This window comes from Priapulus caudatus, unplaced genomic scaffold (assembly GCF_000485595.1).
Source record: "Priapulus caudatus unplaced genomic scaffold, Priapulus_caudatus-5.0.1 Scaffold18, whole genome shotgun sequence".
In the NCBI taxonomy this organism is placed as follows: Eukaryota; Metazoa; Priapulida; class Priapulimorpha; order Priapulimorphida; family Priapulidae; genus Priapulus; species Priapulus caudatus.
The window spans coordinates 882,382-903,884 of record NW_014577079.1 but is presented as its reverse complement, the minus strand read 5'-3'; the positions used below and the strand labels follow the sequence as shown (position 1 = coordinate 903,884).

General features: G+C 38.7%; 1 protein-coding gene across 3 annotated transcripts; it reads left to right on the top strand.

Moving 5' to 3' along the window:
- Positions 1-93: 93 nt before the first annotated feature.
- On the top strand, positions 94-18,086 carry LOC106811248 (HMG box-containing protein 1-like). 3 transcript variants are annotated; one of them, XM_014814815.1, is made up of 13 exons: positions 94-164; positions 5,323-5,540; positions 6,500-6,615; positions 6,833-7,028; positions 7,228-7,359; positions 7,661-7,824; positions 8,459-8,579; positions 8,918-9,078; positions 10,452-10,590; positions 11,228-11,285; positions 11,655-11,833; positions 12,979-13,123; positions 14,724-18,086. In XM_014814815.1, the coding sequence occupies exons 2-13, from the start codon at positions 5,350-5,352 to the stop codon at positions 14,736-14,738; spliced, it is 1,617 nt and encodes a 538-aa protein (XP_014670301.1). In that variant the 5' UTR covers positions 94-164; positions 5,323-5,349; the 3' UTR covers positions 14,739-18,086. The 3 variants fall into 3 exon arrangements, with proteins under 3 accessions (XP_014670301.1, XP_014670293.1, XP_014670309.1); XM_014814807.1 differs by lacking the exon at positions 94-164 and adding an exon at positions 2,575-2,610; XM_014814823.1 differs by lacking the exon at positions 94-164 and having other exon boundaries at positions 5,527-5,540; positions 6,423-6,615.
- The last annotated feature ends 3,417 nt before the right edge of the window (positions 18,087-21,503 follow it).

Genomic DNA, 21,503 nt, shown 5'->3' with positions numbered 1-21,503 from the left:
TCGGAAAGTATCGGTAGTTTTATGGATTATTTTCTAGTAGGTCTCAGGGGAGAGATAGTGAATATAGAAATTAGTTGCGGATATAGAAATCACCAATTTTCTCCAAATACTTATGGATTTTCACCAATACTTCCATAGAAATATATAGAGACACCTAGTACAGGGTAAAACTATTATATTATTTCTGTCTACCTTAGTCTACCTTATATCGAGATTCATTGCAGAGATAATATTTCATTTTATTTTGCTTTCTTATTACTTACACAAAAAGCAAGACAACCGTGCTTGTCATCGTGTTGTTGTGGTCCATGTATGAGAGGCCATAAACCAAGGCGAGGATGGCGGCCAAGAGTATCTTGTATCTTGGGGTCTCTCTCTTATATTTCACAAGGCACTGATTCTCCTTTGGAATGTGCAGGGAAGTCCTGTAGATAAGGAAATTCTGTCTACAAGTTAGCATTATTTATTTTACTTTCTCTAATTGATAATGCCTTTCTAACATATTCTAGTGCTGGTTTTAGTATTTTCGGGTCATCACTTTTCCAATCATCTACTCGTTCCCCTTTATTATAACCTCCATATACCTTACATGAATATAAATAGTCCAAATTCTCTTTTTTTCTTTCATCACACAAATCACATATATCGATCATTACTGTGGTTATTTTTTAAATAACTTTTTAAGTCTATCATGGAAGTCTTACACTTAATCACAAAGCATGCATCATGCAATTTTGTGATGTATGGCTTTAGTAAATATAGCTTTCGATGTTTACCATTTTTATTTTTGTTTTCTCACCAGACCTCATGGTATCTCTCATAATTACTGTTTTTAAAATAGCCTCCTTTCAACACTTTTTTCATTCTCTCTTATGTTGTAAACCGATAGCCATAAGTAACATACTTATGTCATACTCCTTCAAGATTACTAGAGCCTCATTTGCCCAATTACTTCCAATGTCTTTAGTTTGTTCTAAAAATACTCTTTTCATTAATCTGTCATTTTCTAACTTAATAATGTATTGCAATAGCATAAACTTGTTATAACATATTCTATCTTTTATTGGTATTATTCCACTTTCTATTATTAGTGCCTCTAGTGGTGTCTTGCTGTGCGCTTAGAGTATCCTTCTTAAACATTCATTTTGGAAATCCTCTACCATTTTTATTTCTTCCTTAGTCAGGTTAATCCAAGTTTCGCTATTATTTAGTAGTGACTGCACTACAGTGCATTCATAAAGTTTAACACGTGCTTCTATCGCACAGCTTCCAAAGTTTTGTTTATTAGCCATAGATATATAACTTCACTCATCATAAATAGACATTTATCTGTTCTTTGTTTTATCATTTCTTTATATCCTCCTTTTTCACTTAATATCTCGCCTAAGTATGTATATTAGCAGAGATATATTAGCAGCATATTAGAGAGTGCAGGGCCCAGGGGCCAAGTCCCCCTGCAGGAGGATTACATTAGGAGTCGGGGGAAAACGCTATCCATACCTGGGTGATCCGTTTTTTACCTTCGAAGGTTTAAATGATTATCTTTAGTGTTTTTCTAAGATATAATTGCATTACTGCATAATTGCAATTAATATACATATAACTATTGATATTTTGTATTATATTATATATGCGATCAATTCAGTCTTACGTCTGCTAATTGTTTTCGCGAGTTGATGCGACTATAACACTACCCCAAAATTGAAATTCAAAGTCTAACAGACTGTACAGAAGAAGGCGAGAGTCAAGGTTGATCACATTGATAGATCAACACTGCAGAAAAGTTTTAATTTACAATACACAGTTGCTCTACCTGTGTCGCCGTTTGCTCCTGCTACATGTAGCAAGTATAAGAGATGTATGCATATATTACCTATAATTTAATATTAATATTTATTTATGTAATATATAGTATTCTAAGTATTACACTCTTTATACAATGTTCTTCAAAACTTTTTCCGCGCATAAAGTAGGACCTACTTCTTTTATAATCTAGAGGACGAAATATAAGAAGGAAAAAGAAGACAAAGAATAATTAAGGGAGTTCGACGAGCATGGAGAGGGAAGGAATAAGAATGGGTGATGAAATGGTAGACAGCTAGATGAGACGAAAAGTTAGGGGGAAGAAAAAGGAATAAGAACAAAAATAATAAGAAAACGATGCAGAAGAAAAAGGAGGAGGATGATAATGAGAAGGAGAAGGTGGAGGAGGGGGAGGAGGAGAAGGTATAGCGGAAGAAGAGGAGTATAGCAGGAGAAGGATCGAGGTGGAGGGGGAAGAGGAGGAGAAGGAAGTGGAATGTATATTTTTTTCCTGCAAATCTAATCTGCAAGCAGAACGAGAAAATTAAACAGTTCTCATTTTAAAATGCATGGGGTGAGGGGAAAAATTAATATAGCGCCGATGGAACACGCAAATGCATTGTATTATGATAAAAAAAAAGATACGGACAATTCCTCCCTGGATTTCGGTACCTAGGAAGGTGTGTAACCGAATTGGCCAATAGAGTGTCTAGATTTCGCTCGGCGACCAATGAACGATTTTTACATAGTTTGTTTCCACTAATCACGGCTCGAGGTCATATATGCGCAAGTATGGCGTCAGTGGTTGTAAGTTGTTTACGTTCATTTTCCACTCAAAATCTAAATTGTCACACAGTGTTTAGTGGAAATGCATGTGAATTTATCAAGATGATTTAATAGTTAGGTTATGTAAGTGTAAAATAATGAAATTTTATCACGTAGCGTCGCATGTTTCATTGTGATTTGGATGGACTTCTGTTCCATTGGCAATGCCCGGCCCACAGAGCCGAGTTTCTTCGTCACCATTCATCTGGTTGTAGCGTTTAGTCGGCTGGCACAGTGAGCGGACGGAAGAATAGTCACTAAATTTTATAGAAGTACGAAAATTCTCTACGTGCGATGAAAATAAAAACGTTATCGAGAACGCGACACAGGACTGAGATTCAGCTGATTGAGAAGAAACTGGTGTCCAGGGCCCGTCAGTAGGGCTCATAGGGTCTATGTCCCCCAGGGTACTGCCGGAACGTACCCTGGGTACGGTCCGGTATACCGGAACGTACCCTGGTCACTATTTGATATGGTTAGGGTTAGGATTAGGGTTAGGGTTAGGGTTAGGGTTAGGGTTAGGGTTCGGGTTCGGGTTAGGGAGTAGGCGTAGGCGACTCCCTAGACTCGTTAGTGTAGTAGGCGAGGTACGGTTCGGCATATTAGATAGTACCAGGGTACGTTCCGGTATACCGGACCGTACCCAGGGTACGTTCCGGCAGTACCCCGGGGGACATAGACCCTCTCAGCGTCAGTAGGCCTAGGCTACCACAGACTGGCACAGCATTTCACGTCATAATTTCCTGTAATTTGTAAATTCCGTGTAAATGAAATGCCCATCTGCAACAAACAAGTTCACTGCACGCAGGTAGCTGTGCACAAACAACAAAATTATAGAGCAGGTGGGAAAGCGTGACCGCAAAATTCGCACGACGCTCGCTTCGTTTCGGACAATCACAGCAGAAATAAATAACTAAAGGAAGGTAATCCCCAGGTATTATTTACCCGACCGTTGTGTACCGAGTGATGAAAAATGGCATTGCGCGCACGACCGTCGGGTACCAAGTGATGAAAATCGCATTGCGCGCACGACCGTCGGGTACCCGTACCGAGTGATGGAAATGGCGTTGCGCGCATGACCGTTGGGTACCGAGTGATGAAAAAAGGTGCTGCGCACCCGACCATGCGTGATGAAACTTTTCTTATTTGAGTAGTCTTGCCTAAAAGTCTGTTTTACATTATTTAATATATTAACTGCATACATTATGAGACAATTATTTTTACTCGCCAACATGGGCGAGTTCGCATTAATTTAGCTTTTACTCGCCCGATATTATTTTCACTCGACATTGGCGAGCGGGCGAGTGCCAAGCTCGTTCGCTGTACAATGAATGTATCAAACGGTACCGTACAGTAATTGTTTATTCACTTTAATAGTATATTGGAACGTGGAAACTTCAAAGAAAATTACCGTAAAATGGGACCAAAATATTCAATGGTCTGTCGAACCATTGACTTTGAAAATCTGATGGTCCTCCTGATTATTTGATGGCCCCGGACCATCGGACCATCGCTTATTTCGACCCCTGCATTACTCGTGTACTTGCTCCCATTTAGATTTGGGCAGAGTGGGAGTTTTGCTGTCACACTTTTCTACTGGCTCTGTAATTTTGTTGTTTGTGCACAGCGGCGTCTGTGCGGTGTACTTGTGTGTTGCAGAGGAGCATTTGAACGGCATTTACAGGAAATTATCAGTAATTTAATAGGCGAAAGAGAGTAGAGAAACATTAAGTCTTTGGTAGTAAATACATTTTGTGTTTATTTACCATCATCTTATTATTGAAACGTACCAAGAGCCTGTGCTTGTTTACAGTGATTGTCATACATTTTCTAGATGCGAGGCAAAGATACATAATCTAGCCCAAATCCCAGTGATTTATGTGGCATCCGTGATGAATGAGAAAGCTTAAGCTTATGCTATGAAATACCTTTGTCTGACACCACCACCATAAATTTAATTTCCAGTTTATCACATGCAGTGACAAATTCAGGGCACGAAATTAGCACCAGCCCTGCGGCATATGCCGGCAAATTATTTGGAGGGCCAGTAACATTGGCAAAACACCGGCCCTCCGAGCCGGTGGTTTCAGCCGTGTTAGCCATGATTTATCAACATTTTACAAATTTGAAGTCAAGAATGCAAGCGTGAACGTGACATTGACAAAAACACTTCTGACATCATTCACGATCTGTATTATACTTATAGTCTGTTCAACAGCTACTACGCAATGCTGCACACTACAACATTTTTAAATCAAGGTTAAAATCAGTCATGTATCAAAATTTTTATTTGTAACTATAATTCGTTGTGATTCTTTGAATGAAATTTAAGGAAAATTTATTTTAAAAGAATTTAATTAAGGACTTATAAACATTTGTTCAATTATCATTCCAAGTATTATTTTAGGTTCATTCTGGTTCAAACAGCAAACTAAAATTTGTGAGGGCTGGGAAATTATAGTGAGGGCTGGTAAAGAAAACTGCTGTTACTAGCCCTCTGGGCCGGTGTAAAAACATCTGAATTTCATGCCCTGAAATTATTGCATGTGTGAATGTGAAGGGCTATTTCGTGCAAAGGCAATTCTTTTATACAATTCATTTAAAACAAAATTTCAATGATACGGATGTAGCCATTTTGATTAAAGTGTTTATTTTTATTCATAATTATTTGCATGGAATTGTAAATGTTTTCAGAAACGTCCGCATGTAAGAACAGAGCGTATGGAGGAATTCTCACGATCACTGCTGGAGCTAAATGGAGGCTCCAGTCCATCCAAGCTGCTGCGTTGCCCTGAGGAAGGGTGCCAGAAAGTTCTCACCAGCTCACCTGGCCTGCGCTATCATTTAAAGACACATACATCTGGTGATAATAGACCATACTGCTGTTCCAAGTGTCAGAAAACTTTTAAAAGGTAAACATGTTCATTACAGAGTACCAGGGGTAGAAATTAACTTTTTAACAAGTAGTGATGTCACGATCATCGATTATACTCGATCATCGGTTGAACAGTGGCTCGAACCAAGCGCTTGGTTATCAAAATCCATAATCGATTTAATCGAAAAAGAAAAAAAAAAAGGAAAACTTGGAAAAGTGATGAGAATCAGTACATGTATTATACACACAGTAGTAAACAGTGCAAAACAATCAGTAAACAGGGCTAAACAAGCACATACATGCACACACGTACATGCACACGACGTTACGCACACGCAGGCATTCAAGACCCTGAGTAACCGATTGTAACCGATCATCGGTTACTTGGGTCCAACCGATGATCGATTACGAAATTACAACCGATTGACAACACTATTAACAAGGGAGTCCAATGGACTCGCTGCTCTCAAAAAGAGGTAGTCCGCAGCAAAATGAGGGAGTCCGTAGTCTGAAGTTTAAAATTAAAGATTTGCTGAAAAAATACGGTAATTCCGCTAGGCCGTGCTCTGGAACGAACTAGTTAGTATAGCAGAATTTTCAGGGAGTCACACGGACTCCTGCATATGTCAAGTTAGAGAGTCCGACAGTAAATCGGGGAGTATTTGACTCCGGACTCCCGTTAATTTCGCACCCTGGAATACTGTTACTAAAATTTGTTGTCTCATTGATAGGCACCATGCATTTGTTCTGTTAAATGACTAGCCATGTTAAAAAGTAAATTGTTGAGAACTTTATATACAATTTGTGCTTAACTGGCTGCTTGGGAGCAAGTCAACCCATAACCATTTAATTGTGGGACTAACAGAAAATATCTAGCGTAAATTGAAAAACAGTTAACCCCCTGTGTTATATACCCTAGGAGCAAAGATTGTCATTTGGCTCAACATTTGATTAAGCCATTATGAGATTTGAAATTGATGTGAACCTTGCTTGCAGTTCAAATGGACTGAAGTATCACTTGGAAAAGACACGATGTGATGACGCATCTGCTTTCAGTGGATCCGGTGAGGAGGAGAGTTCAGCTCCAGAAGATGATGAGGAGGACACACAAGGTATGTATTTGTGCAGAAATAAACCAGAAAAATAGATTATAATATGTATTAAATATGTATATATATATATGTTTGTTATAGTATGTATGTAGTAGTATATAGTATGTATTTGTAAAGAAAAATAGACTAAAAAAGAGAGAAGCTTACATGCGCAGTCTGCTTGTGCATTGTGCATTTAGAATCAGAACGTCGAACCTAAATTAACCTTTGTTTTCAGAGCACCTAGAACACGGCGGAGCTCTGAGCAAAGCCAAGCGAGATATACCACAGCTGCGAGATCCAGATCAATGCGAACAGAATACTGCTTATACTCGGATACAGGATCAGTGCTCTTCTGATGCTGGATTTCTCACGGAACTTGCAATTATCGCAACAAGTCCACAGAGCCCTCTAATGATGAAGCCACGACTCTGGTATAATATATTATTTTAATAATATATATATATATGTATATATATATATATAATATAAAATAAATGACATGCTTTCAGTGACTACTGTCATTTCCAATTTTCACAAGCTATGATAACACATCAGTTTAATTTGGTGATTCTATTCTATGTTATCTGCTCTGCCAGACGTTTGATTGCACCGTTCCCTTCTATTTCGCAGGAGCCCAATGGCTGATGAGCTCTCAATGATCCACTCATATGCGCGACCACCTCGCTCTAGATCAGTGTCGCCACCTGGCCTACTGGCCAATTGCAGTCTCTACTGTAAACAAGAATCCTATATGCAGCAACAGTAAGCCCTGTAGATATGCATTCAATAGACTAATCTGGAAAGCAAAACACACACGCACACAAACATATAGGGTAGCTTAGGTTAGCTAAGGTAGATTGTTAAGTAAATGCACTAGTTAATCTTAAATCTATTAAAGGAGAACACTAGCATGAATTAATTATCACATTATTTCCGGGGAATCAGATTTCATGGTTTAACAGAAATAAATAAAGTCATGGCATTGGTTATGTATTAGTAATCGTGGTTGGACCCAGTGTTTGTGCTCACTTGTGTGGTGATGCGGTTGGTGTTGTATTTGCAGGAAATCAGAAGATGGTGACACTATCGTGCCATTATCGTCAGCTTCGTCATCATCGCAGGTTACTTCATCAACCAACCTAGGGTCACCAATAAAGTCTGCAAACAGCAAATCTGACAACTGGTCGCATACATGGCCCACTGCAGTATGGCAGTGCTTTATGCAGAGTATGTGAATTGATCGTATTAGCACTTGCATATGCACATCTTTTGGGATTGTGCTAGAATTGTTGCGTTTATTTTTTTGTTTGTTTATTTACTAGTGATTGCAAACCACTTATTTTTTTTTGCAAACTGCTTCCATTTTTTTTAATCCATAGCCACGAAATTACTTATGCACTTTCTTATGAGGCTGGGGAAGCATAAGATGGGGTTGGATTTTAATTTGCATAAAAGCAAAATAAAAAAAAAGCCTGTGTGTGAATAAACCTGTGTTCTCTGTACTAACATTCCAACTATCATATACCTTCTACACTCGCCAATAATTATTTATGATTACAACATAAAAATAGCGAATTTGCACTACGCAGAGTAATCATTTATGCTTCTCAAGTTGACATACATGCCATCAGGCTATATCGCATAATTTTACATGAACCACAAAAACAATACCATATCTTCGACATTTAGTTTGTGTCGGCCTATTTTACGTTGTGCCACATGAACGATTAGATGGGATAGGAGATGAGGAATTGGGGGATTATACATGATCCACGAGTACTAACTGGCTTGTTTTTTTTTTACACAGCATTTTCGTTTCGTGTGGCATTTTTGCATGACTCGTGTTATATTATTCTTTTAGCTTGTAGGATAAAGTTTTTGTCAGGACCAAGAGCAGAACATTGGCAGCCAGCAGAGCTGTTAGCGAGGATGGAGGCGCTAACTGCTAAGGCAGAAGTACCTTTGCAACGAAGAACTCCAAGGTACATGCGACATTGATAAATAACATTTTGTTATCTTTGTGAATGTTTTTTCTGTCAAAAAGCCATGTTTAGGGAGAGCTGATGGGTAGCAAACACAATTCATATTGAATGGTATGCAGATCATAGCCTGAGTAAAACATTTTTTTAAATAATACAAAACATTCGCCTTCCATGTAAACGTTAATCAACCTACATTATACATGTCTTTAATTTTTAATTGTATTTTTGATATCGGTTATGATCGAATCGATATAGAATCTTTCGTCCGAAATATCTACAGATAATTCCTATTATAATTCTTAAATTCCAATCTTCTGATGTATTCTGTTGTATTACAGCTATGCACCAGAAGGACTGCGATTGGTCCAAATGGAAGAGTTGCGACTTTCGCAGGCTAGCAATGCAGCGATGAATTTAACATTCACTCCAGATCCCCCTGGTCAGCCTAGCCTCATTGCCAACTGCCCGCTTGACCATCCTTTCTTCGTACGGGACAGGGGTATGATGCATGTTTGTTAAGCGAACTCATGGTGAATCTTGGTGTTCGATTGTTGTACTTGGTCTTCTTGTTAACCTTGGCATATGTACGATATTAAAACAATGATCAATTGAATTTTGTGAGAAATGTAAACTACAATCTAAACTTGAGTCAAAAGTAAAGAAAAATGGAAGTGTCAATGACACTGTAGCTCACCTTGGGTGTGATAGAAGAGGGAGGGGGGATATATAAAGCAAGAGTATATATGGGAGAACTCCCATTATATAGCATATCTCCCATTATATACTCTTGATAATTATGATATATGAGTAATTTTGGATGCGAAAATAAATGTTTCAGATCTGTTGGCATACAATCTGATGGCGTTGACCCATAGGCAGACACTGAAATGCATAGTGAAATTGCCAAAATTTACCTAATTTGCATAATTAAAAAACCAAAATAGGACGTTCAAACCTCTCCCATAGGAGTAACAACTGTATGCAATTTGAAACATGTGGGTCAAACAGTTCTTGAGTTATCGTTGACCGTAGGCAGACACTGAAATGCAAAGGGGAATTGCCGAAATCTACCTAATTTGCATAATTAAAAAAAAAAATCAAAACCTGTGTGATATGTTTTGGGGCCAGTCCTTATTCATTCACATACCAGAAATGAGCAAAATCCGTTGAACCTTAACTGACTTATGGCCATTTCCATTTTTGCGAAAAAGTGGACGTGGCTCGAAAGTAGGTCGACTGGCGTGCTCCAAAATAGGACGTTCAAACCTCTCCCATAGGAGTAACAACTATGTGCAATTTGAAACATGTGGGTCAAATGGTTCCTGAGTTATCGTTGACCGTAGCCAAATGTTGATGGACGGACGGACGTACGACAGACGACACCCCATGGCAATAGCTCATCTTGACGATGTCAAGGTGAGCTAAAAATGTGGGAAAACCTGGATTTAGCATTGCGAAATTTTGCTGGTCAGAGGCAAGCTGTTTCAAAAATGACAGTTATATGTATACATGGCTACATAGCTTCATGCACCATAAAATGATCATCAGTGTTTGTAGACAGCAATTTCACGATTGGTTACTCAATAATACTGGTTAAAAAATTATTAAATGGATTGATTGCATTTGATAGACAATCCAACTGTATTATGTGCTTATGATATGGCCTGTTCTACAAAATTCGTTACAAGAGTGGTCTATGTAGTATATTACTGTTGATAACAAGTTCCTGAGATGTCTTGCATATATCTGTTAAAAAAATTAATAAAAGGGAACTGAAGATTTTGAGTGAATATTACATGCAAAATGTTTTTGCAAGCATGTGAATGGCAAAGTTGTTTTCATACAGGTTGCTGTTGTTTTACTTGTCATCAGGTTGGTCCTCATTCTGCCCTGCACTGACGATGGAGTACTATGGCATCCCCTGTAGAGAGATGGAGGTGGGGGATGTTTGCTTGCCTCCGAACCATCCAGAGGCCAGTTTCACTACAGAGGCATATGAATGTTTACGCAAGTATGTGTAGCGTAATGAATATTGTATAAATACTGTTTTATAGTTGGCCTGGAATCAATTCAGCAGAGTTTGCGAAACAAATCTACATACGCACGCACACAGGCCTACACACATATACATAATTATCATAAAATTCAAACAAATGGAAAACACCAATAATGGATACTCATGCGGTGTGTATGTATATGTGTAGGGTATTGCCCTCTGTAGGGAATAATAATAATAACAATATTTAATAATAATAAGAATATGAGTACACTACTGAACTTCTTTATTGTCTCTATCCCAGGCAACTATTTTTCCCATTTCCTTTGTACATGTATCTTCATCCTCATACATCATGTATATTTTTAGTAAATGACCATATAATATACAATACTGCTTATCTGTACAAAAATATTTTCTAGACACGGGTACATCTTGTAGTAGGTTTTAGGTATACAACACTTTCTGCAAGGAACTTGGTCAAATCTGTATGGATTTGTCAGATTTTGAGTGGTTTTGTTGGTTTATGTAGTAAAAAATCCGTACAAATTGCTCCTCAAACGTGGGGAAATTTGAGTTGATGTGTGTAGCTGATGTTAAATGACACTAGATGTATATTAATATATTCCAATTCTCTGCATTTTATTTTCAGCTATGACTTGACTCCAGAGGATTCCACGGCTGTGTTTATGCTCAGCAGTATGGCCAGGGTAAGTATCTCTTTCGCTACATGTTATCACAGTACTACATACTATCACCCTCTAATGCTAATCCTCTTTTTTCTAAAATAATCTAAGCATTGGTGCTCACATGAATATCTGCTATGGTTTCGCTATGCATAAACATGATCTATATGATTGTTTACGTCGAATAGAACGAATGCATCAATCTTGCCATAAATTTTAAAACCAAATCATACAATCCTCATTGTAATCACACATATTTTGTCAAAAGAAAACCTGTGGTACCACGTAAGGTGAGATATAGTCACTGTATGTAAGAGCACGTGTTGATGTAAGAGCACGTGTTGATGTAAGAGCACGTGTTGGTCTAAACGCACGCTCATTTGTTTCGTGCAGCAAAAGCGCGACCTGTTGGAGGTTGCCCCGATGAAGCCGGTGCCGTCAAGCAAGTCGCGCATGAGACACAAGAGCGAACCGACGCTGACGCGCGTCAAGCGACCGATGAATGCGTTCATGCTCTTCGCCAAGCGTTACCGGCTCGAGTACACCCAGCAGCATCCAGGCAGAGACAACAGGTACGTACGCCCACAAACACATGATGCACTATTAACAGTAGCACAGCCTCAACGTAAGCATTACTGGGTTCCCGGTACCTCTATATGTAGTTCATGCTGTTTACCATGCAATACTGGCTCGAATATACACAGAAGCATCCAGGTAGAAACAATAGGTCAATGTGTAAAAATTAGTACTAACCCACTGCCCCAAGGGTACCTAGCTTTTGCCTCGCCCTATCAACCTTCAGTGTATGCTAGCCTTGCAGGCTATCAAGTTACGAACTGCAAGTACTAAGAGATGGTGTAGCTCGCATAAAGGTATGACGAAGTTATTATCGACAGTGATGAAGCTATTGATTTCTTCGCAGTGTGATGACAGTGGCCGCTTGTAATGTAGCAGCGCTCAGCATACTAGTAACTACCACAATTTTGTTTAAATTTATGTTCAGCGTTCACAGGCAGTAAATCATGGCTTTAGATTTCAAGATGGGCTATCAAAATTAAAGTTTGATTCTCCTTTAGACTATTTGACTCCACATTCTGTTTTGACCCCCTGCAGGTATACCAAGCATATGATTCCCAGCATTTGTAAATAGGCAAAAAGCAACCACCTCTATAGAACAGCTGCTGTCCATGACGGCCACTTTTGGCGTTTCCTTTGGGTCACAGTTATGCAGTGAAACAGCTTCTGCAGAAAGGCCTCCTCTCTGTAAAAACCACCTTTTTATGTGTGGCTGTTGTATACAGGTTGGACTGTATACTGTTTACATCCTTTTTGCACCAGTTGCGTCGTCTCGCTACAGTGTAATAAGGTATAGTCATTATACATGTTACATAATATTATTTATTTTATTTTTATTTTCGTCGACCAAGGTGGGCATGATGCTGCTTCCATGAGTCGGGAACATTTTGTTCCTTACAGGGCTGTACTAGTCCAGGTTCGCCGTGGTCCAGGCCGGGTATTTTCATCGTGACACCATCACTAACTGGACTACCATCTAGGCTTACGAGTTCCAACTACCCATGTTTAATTTCGGAGTTATCCTTCTCCTAGGCGAGTTGCCTTCATCACGGCTTTGTCATCGACTGGAGCCCCATCTGCCCCCGGAAGATACATAATATTACTTACGTAATATATGATGTTATGTCTCGTTGTTGCACAGGGCCATCAGCGTGCTGCTGGGCGATAAGTGGCGGAAGCTGAGAATAGAAGAGAGAAGGTTGTTCACACAGGAAGCCAGGCTGCTCGCCGATGAGCATCGCAAGATGCATCCGGACTGCTGGAAGCGCAAACGATCGACATCACTTGTGAGTATGACACCTGCTTATCTGCTGCTCATTTAGGGGCGCGTATTGCCCCTCCCCCTCTCCGGGAAGTCCTTCCTGCAATCACCTTGGAGCAGTTTAATTTCATGTTGAATATAAACTGTAACTAGAGCAGAGCACAGACCTCCGCCAAGGCAGCTCTGTCACTGTGAAAATTTTTTATTAATTAATTAAATAATTAATTGGATCCGGATCACCACCAAAATGTAATCAATTCTAAGTTACCCCATTTCTGACCTATCCTGAAAATGTTATTAATTAATTAATTAATTAATTGGATCCGGATCACCACCAAAATCTCATCAATTCCAAGTTAGCCCATTTCTGACCTATCCTGAAAATTTTATGACAATCCATCCATAACTTTTTCAGTTAGGGTGTACACAAACAAACCTATAGATTGATAGATAGATATTCGCTGAGTGCGAGCGTGCAGGTGGGGGAGGACTGTGGTTGCCCCTTAGCCTGTGATTGCGTGTTTGTAAGTCTACAGCCAGCGCACCTAGCGGAAGTGAACTGAAACGTGCATGTTCACAAACCCACAAACCAACACTCAAACACACGCCGGTGAAAACATAACCTCCGCCAAGCCCCTGGCGGAGGTAATTACTAAGGCGACACTTTCGACAGCTGATATATTTTTATTTGACGGGGTGTATTATGACAATAGATTGGCTATCAAACCCAGGGTGCGAAATTAACGCGAGTCCGGAGTCAAATACTCTCTGATTTACTGTCGGACTCTCTGATTTGACATATGCAGGAGTCAGTGTGACTCCCTGAAAATTCTGCTATACTAACTAGTTCGTTCTAGAGCATGGCCTCGCGGAAGTTGGACTCCCTTGTTTAAAAGTTAATTTCTACCCCTGCAAACCTGTCACTTCAGTAAATGTAATGAATTTATCTCGACTTTATATTTCTGGGAGGATAAATTGATGAGTGATGGTCACATTATTATGAAGTTATCATCGTCATTTTATCGTTACGTTCATGACTCAGAAAGATTGTAACAAGGGTTTCTGTGAGTGTTTAGGGGGGTCAACATTAAATAACAATTATATGCTTGTGGTTACTTGGGAACAAACATGGTTCCTTTCATTAAATAACTTTTCACAGGCCCTCAGCAAAGGGGAAAAAATCATCCACTAAGACACCTGACCAACGTGACACAATCAAGTCAGTGAAACCATCAGTTTTTGAAACCAATTGAATAAACAGCGAGAATGTTTGACATTCAAACGGTGGATTCGCGACCACTACAGGTGGTCGGATTCCCCGGACTCATGAGGTTAAGCCTCTAATGAGTAACAAAAACAAAAAACAAACAAAAAAAACGTGATACAATGAAGTCAGTGATTGGGAATTACAAAATAAAGCTAAGGCTCATTAGCAGGTGCAGCCATATCTATTCATAAATAATCAACAAATCAAATAATACTAATGCACAAATATTGAGACTCCTAAGGGGCATACAGACCTTCTCAGCTGAGGTGAAGAGACATGGACTGGCACCTGCAAATGCGTCGAAAGTGGTAAGGATTTGTTAATTTGTGCATAGATTTTTTTTATTCTATCTTAACAGAACTTGGATGCATGATTTCTGGCATGAAAAGAAGTGCACGGAGAGACAGCTTGGTGTTGTACGAGACCGAGGAATGCTACTGTGGCGCCTTCATCCACGATGTGGAGGTATTGTATGCTGACCGAACCCAAGATAGGTTGACAGACCCCCGGTGCATTGAATAGTGACACAGTTCTTACGAAGACATTTACAGCTGCTCCTTATTCCACCTTTCAACATGAGGCATAAAACGGTGGAAACATCTGTGTCTATTTGGAATATGCCGTGTAGAATTGAGTCTAAACCGCCACCTTCTGTGTGGTATTCAATATTTCATGTAATCTGTAGTAGTGTGAGGCACTGAAATTAACCCAAAGAGATCAAATTTGCTAATCATGAATTGGATCTTATTATTAGGTTGTTGATTAGTTTCTGAATTTTTAGACTGCTCACTGAGGATGGAGTGTGCCTACATAACTCTCACAGTTTACATGTAGTATTGTGGCATGAATGGATCATGATCCATAATATTGTATGGTGCAGAAATTTTAATTTCAATCTCCTTGTCGTTTTTTTGGTATGAGCCAATGAAGATTTGGCTTTTATTTCATTTGTGTGAATTAATGCAATTATGCATTACTATTGCTGGACAGAAAACGCCAGTATGTACAGATTATATATGCAGATTCTGATATGAATACAACACATAATTTGATGCTTATGTTTACAACTGTATTTACGTGCTAACAATAGGTTTCTCTCCCAAGAAAATATAATAAATTACCCAGACCGTCTTCATATAGATAATTGCCAATCTATGTTTATGCACATTTGAGATAATTTGGACATGGTCTCTGATTTTTCGAAATATTAGGCATCATTTAATGTAAATGTCAAGTTTCTGCTGTATTACATTGATATTAGGTCATAGGGTCATTTTTATATAATTGGATTCAGTAGGTTTTAAACGTAAGTGTGGCTAGGAGCACTAGATTTATACATCTTGATACATCGTAATGGTTAGGTTATAGGGTGAAGAATTGTGTGTATCCTTCATTTGAAGGAGGTCTTATTATTTTGTTATTTTTGAATTTGATGTTTACCAAATTTATGCAATTGTTTGTGTAAGTTGATCAATATCTAAATTTTTAGAGTTTTGTATAAAATGGTAATATTTTTTATTTGTTAAGTTTTTCAATAGTTGAGGTGAAATTTTGTACACGTAAGTACATGTATTTATATAGGCCTACCCTGCAAAGTCACCACTACCATAATTTAGGTTTTAAGTAGAGTTTGAATGTAGCTTTATTAACATTACTTTTTTGCCCACAGTTTGCTGCAAAAGCTGATGTATACTTGATGTTATTAAGATATCCATTATAATATCAGAGTCTAGACAGCATTGTTTTGATGTTTGAGCATAATTGGCCCTTGTATGCAGTTTTGAAGCCCACCTGCTTTGAATAGAACGTTGTATCATATTATATATTATATGTGCCGTTGTAACGTACGATATACTAGTATGTATATAATAGCACGTGCACGTGACCACAGCCAGCTCAATCATGAGTATAGCTATCGATGGTGATCGAGTGTATCCGTTCAACTTTGATCGGAGTCCGTCGTCTGAAATTGTTGGAGTAAACGTAATGAGAAAGGTTCAGTGGTATGGTCTGTGGCTTTAGGTTAGTGTGGATAGGAGGTTTCATTCAATATCACGTCTACCCACACAATTTATGTTGTCAAGTTCAAGGCCAATTAGTAATGTGTCGACTGTCATAATAATGTTGAGCATTTTAAGCATTATCAGGTTATTACAAAGTAAATGAGTCTACGTCTACAGATAGATACCTTGACTAAGTAGACGAAAATATTTACTGGAAGGACATTTTTGACAACTATCACTATGGTCAATATTTTCTATAGATCTGCATTAAAATTGAATCGGTCGAAATTAAATTGTTTTATACGATCATATGAAATCTGGTGACCATTATTCCACTATATAAGAGAACGCTGCTCAGAATTAACCAACCCTGCTATATTTCTTGTCAGAGCTTGATTGTGTAACATAAATCGTGTGTGCATGCGTGCGTGCAGGTGTGCGTGCGTGCGTGCGTGCGTGCGCATGGCCCATATTTTTGTCTTCATAGATTCAGCGATAAGCTCATGCTCTATAACAGATCTCAGATGATCCCTCCCACCGAATGCTTTAATTACCACAACATCTCTCCCATCAGAGGTCACTAAACGTTTGTGGGCGTAGTACCCAGTGAATGTAAATATACTTTATTAGAGGCTTAGTAGGATGACATTTTTTAAACATAAAATGGCAGTGATTGTTAAGGTACCGGTACGTAATTATAAAGTCTCGATTTTGCGAATGATTACTCTTACCCGTATTTACCTTTCCTAAGTGGTTTTGGTAGCAATTTTTATATTGACTGCCTCGGGAAGTAAGAGTGGTGTATTGTCACTTGCATTAGTGCACTAACGTATAAGTGGCATAGATAGTGTCGGATTTTAATATGGATATGAGACTATTGATGTTGATCGTTACCTATAATTCCTTACTGACTGTGTGCACCTTAGGGTTGGTAAGCATACGCTGCAGGTGCCCACAGCTAGCAAGCTGGCGTCACTTACTAAGCCAGATTCCACTAAGTGTACCCCCTATACCTTTGATAATAGTGATGGGCAGTAAGGTAATGGTGCTGAACACCAGACGCCAGACGTTGGCATGTCTGCGTCTTATATTCTCGCAGTGTTTCCCATTACGAGGGCGGGAGGGGTATCGTTATGTCCTACCATTGGCAGTGTTTAAATTAATACTTCTCTTTTCCTCATGGGAGATTATATGTGCGAGGAGTATATACATATATTTAAACTAGATCCATATTATAGTAAGACTCTAGAGTTTTCTCGTAGCAACAAAAACTATACTATAACGTCTAACATTGTTTTTTGTTAAAGTATTGTTTAATGTAAGACCAAGAAGTTCTGATCCCGGTAACTCAAGAATACGGTGAGAAAAACCTGGTATTGTGTACGTTAGTTGTTTCGTTAGGATATATGTTTTCTAGTTTAAATAGCTAGTTTTTACGGGAACTAGGTGTAGCGTAGAAATGGTTTAAATCAGATTCGACAAATTCCGGTAATAGATTTATTGATGAATAAATTGGCTTAATCAATAACCGCTTGATACGTAAATGATCTGTGTACTATCAGTTAGATATTTGTGTCCATACTCATCGAAGCTATTATTGAAATGCTGTTCAATATTCAAAATGAAGTACAATTTTGTGGTGGCGAGCGTGTTGTGTGTATAGATTTTGGTCAGTTAAAGCCGCACAATGCGCATCCAAACGCTAATTTCTCCAGTACTAGACTAGCAAATACTTCGTGTCATGCATAATCACACTACCTTATGACAAAATAAACTCTAGTTCCTCCCATTTGACTGCGCGTTCCCAACAAGAAAGAGGTGCGAAATCAGGTAATCAGGCGCCAACGCTAAATTGTTTCAAACAACATAACATCGAAGTGGTGACGTGACGTCACATGTTTTTATCTTTGCTGCGCCCGTACCGCTGTACCGCGGCACCGCTGCACGGTTGCTTGGAGATTGGGGAAACTGTACACAACATCGAAGAATTTCAACAACATTGGAGGTATTTTCAAAATACCTTTTATAAGACAACGCGCAGTGAAATGGGAGGAACTAGAGTTTATTTTGCCATAAGGTAGTATGATTATGCATGACACGAAGTATTTGCTAGTCTAGTACTGGAGAAATTAGCGTTTGGATGCGCATTGTGCGGCTTTAATCTTGCTAGGATATATACTGCGGTATAGTAGCTAGGGCGCGTAGGGTGGATATTCATCATTAGGACTTTACCGCTGCTAAAGTTTACGTCATACTTTAGATTATACGTGCATCTCATCCAGAGGTTTGTCCCAAACAGTGTAAGCTAGCAATTACGTGTTTGCGTTTTTTTGCGTGTATTGCAAGGTGTTGGAGTATTAATTGTCACGTTTATATCGAAAAACGGAGATGTTTTCGTGTTGAATTTCAAGAAGCGGTGCTGTCTGCAGATAGCAATATATGAAGATGTAAAGTATATAGAGCAGTCCGGTGCGTTCATGTCTATGTGGCCATCATATATAGGATGTAAGATGAAATAAGGTTTATAATACCATATATAGACATTTCATAATGAAACGACCCATGTAGTATCGCTGACATATTTTTAGTTTCCATGTCTCTATACAACTGCTATTGAGCTGTTTCACGAATAATTTATATGAAGTCCCTTGCGTCCCCACTATATTTTTTACTTTAGCGAAACGAGTCCGTGGTTTTTCTTCTTTTCTTGCAATGGTTTGGCTTGTTTCTATTAAACCGGTAAATTTAACCTTTTTTTAAATTAAAGGTTGAGTCGTTTGATTGCAGTGATGGCAATAACACAGTTGGCGTGCGATGCTTTGTAATCTATGATATGAAACATTGACTAGCATGTTGCAAAGCTCATATTTAACTAAGTTCTAGTTTGAAATTCGCTTTATATGATGTAAACTGAACATATTATTACGCATATATAGATTTGCTCATGCTCTTGGAAACCTGATGGATGAAATGTCTATAATCTCCATTACCAAAAATAGGTAAATTACATCTAGTTTATCTGTTTCTACTATTTCTGGTTTGTAATCACTCCCGGGCTTACAAATGAATATGATGAATATATCAAATCAGTATATTTTGAAAGGTATTTTTCTATTGTCGTATGTATTTTTACGTTTACTGGGACGCAAATTAAAGTCGAAAACTAATTTGTTGATGCGACATAAAAATGCGTATGCGTGCGTACGTGTGTGATAAAAATAATTAAAATCAGAACGGAATGCCCGTTTTCAGTATTAGAAAAATTCCTATATAGACGTACCGTCAGTATACCTATAGTAATTAAACCAGATTTGTCACCAGATTATTGGATCATTACTATTTTATTAGTCATACACCTATTATGATTATTCCATAATTATATTAACAGTGTGTTTATCTAGTGTATGTCTCGTATTTCATCTTGTGCACGCGTTATAGTTTGTAGTATATTTGCCTCACCACCTTGAAAGCGCTGTATGTCCTGCTTGTAGTGATGAAGGGAAATTTGGCTGTAAGTATGCAACCATGTTTGAACATGGGCGATCTCACTTGAGGACAGTAACGTACATTAGTGTTAAGGTAACCATTGTACAGTGTATTTGTATAGCTGTTCACACTTTTCGATATCATTTTGCAAGTTTCTGCGACCTTTTGATTGTCACTGTACATAGATTATATGTAATCGCATTCGTTTGATTCCTTTATTAGTTACAAGCGAGACTAGTATACCTGACGTTATCATGAAAATTAATCTGTTTAGAATCAATTAAAATTTTAAGTTATCAAGAAAACTACCCGACTATAACGAATTTTACGCTGTCGAATTTTCGGATCCCAATTATCGCATTCTGACGGGGTTCCATATACATAATAAGTCAGTAATTGAGTTGGTGTTATAGTGATGTACGTCCGGCGACTTGGCTTGACCTTTTTATTTACTCCTTTGTGACATTTTTACTGTTGTGGCTATGAGGTTCGCAGCATAACGTTAACAAAATGTAACACCAGTTGAGGTGTGGTTGGTTTTCTGTAGTTGCTTGTGTTAGTTCCCGGTATTACGTGTGCAGTGTGATGTCAACAGATAGAATAATCATTACACGTTCTAAATCGTATCACTGTGTTTATCATGTAACTCTTGTCAGGTCTATGATAACTTGCAACTTGTTCTGTGCACGCTTGTTGTGTTTAGCATGTAGCGGTTTATCTGTCATGCATACAATCAAGATACAATGTCTATGACTACATTAACGTCTTTGAGTGTCAGGTATTTCAGACAAAAAGTTATATGATATTGAAGCCTCAGCAAGGTCACGTCAGACAAGTGTATAAATGGATGAGATATGGCTTACAATAACCCTGATAACTATGCGAAGACTAAAATTTTAGCCTCACTCATGCGTAGGTGCCTTGATGCAGCTTTTTCATCAATAAATTTATATTCAACGATTCATCTTTAGTTGGCTGATTTTATCAATGACCTTTTACGGCGAGCAACCATGTGATATTTCTTATGCCAGCTATGTGGCAATCTAGTAGAGTCAGTACATACGAATTAAGAAGCAGGGGCAGATGCAAGAATACGGTTGCGATTCAATAGATATTTAGTATGAATTTTCTATTTTACAATACTTCATATTCTATAACGGATTCTTCTATTTCAGTTGGTGAGATTTTTAGGCACATACTGGAAAACCCCCGTTTTTAGCTAGAAAATGGTTTCCTGGCACCTCCCCTGGGTTCGCCCCTGCACGCGCATGTACGCACCTGCCTATTATACGTGTAAATACTGACGACATAAACAATACACGTATGAGCAAAAAAGAGCAGAGGAGGAAGGGAGAGAGAGAGCGATAAAGACAGAGGAGAGAAAGCGAGAGAGACAGATACAGAGCGAGAGAGAGAGAGAGAGAGAGGGGGAGGAGGGAGGGAGAGAGAGAGAGAGAGAGAGAGAGAGAGAGAGAGAGCCTCTCTCTCTTCTAGAGAGAGAGAGAGAGAGAGAGAGAGAGAGAGAGAGAGAGAGAGAGAGAGAGAGAGAGAGAGAGAGAGAGAGAGAGAGAGAGAGAGAGAGAGAGAGAGAGAGAGAGAGAGAGAGAGAGAGAGAGAGAGAGAGAGAGAGAGAGAGAGAGAGAGAGAGA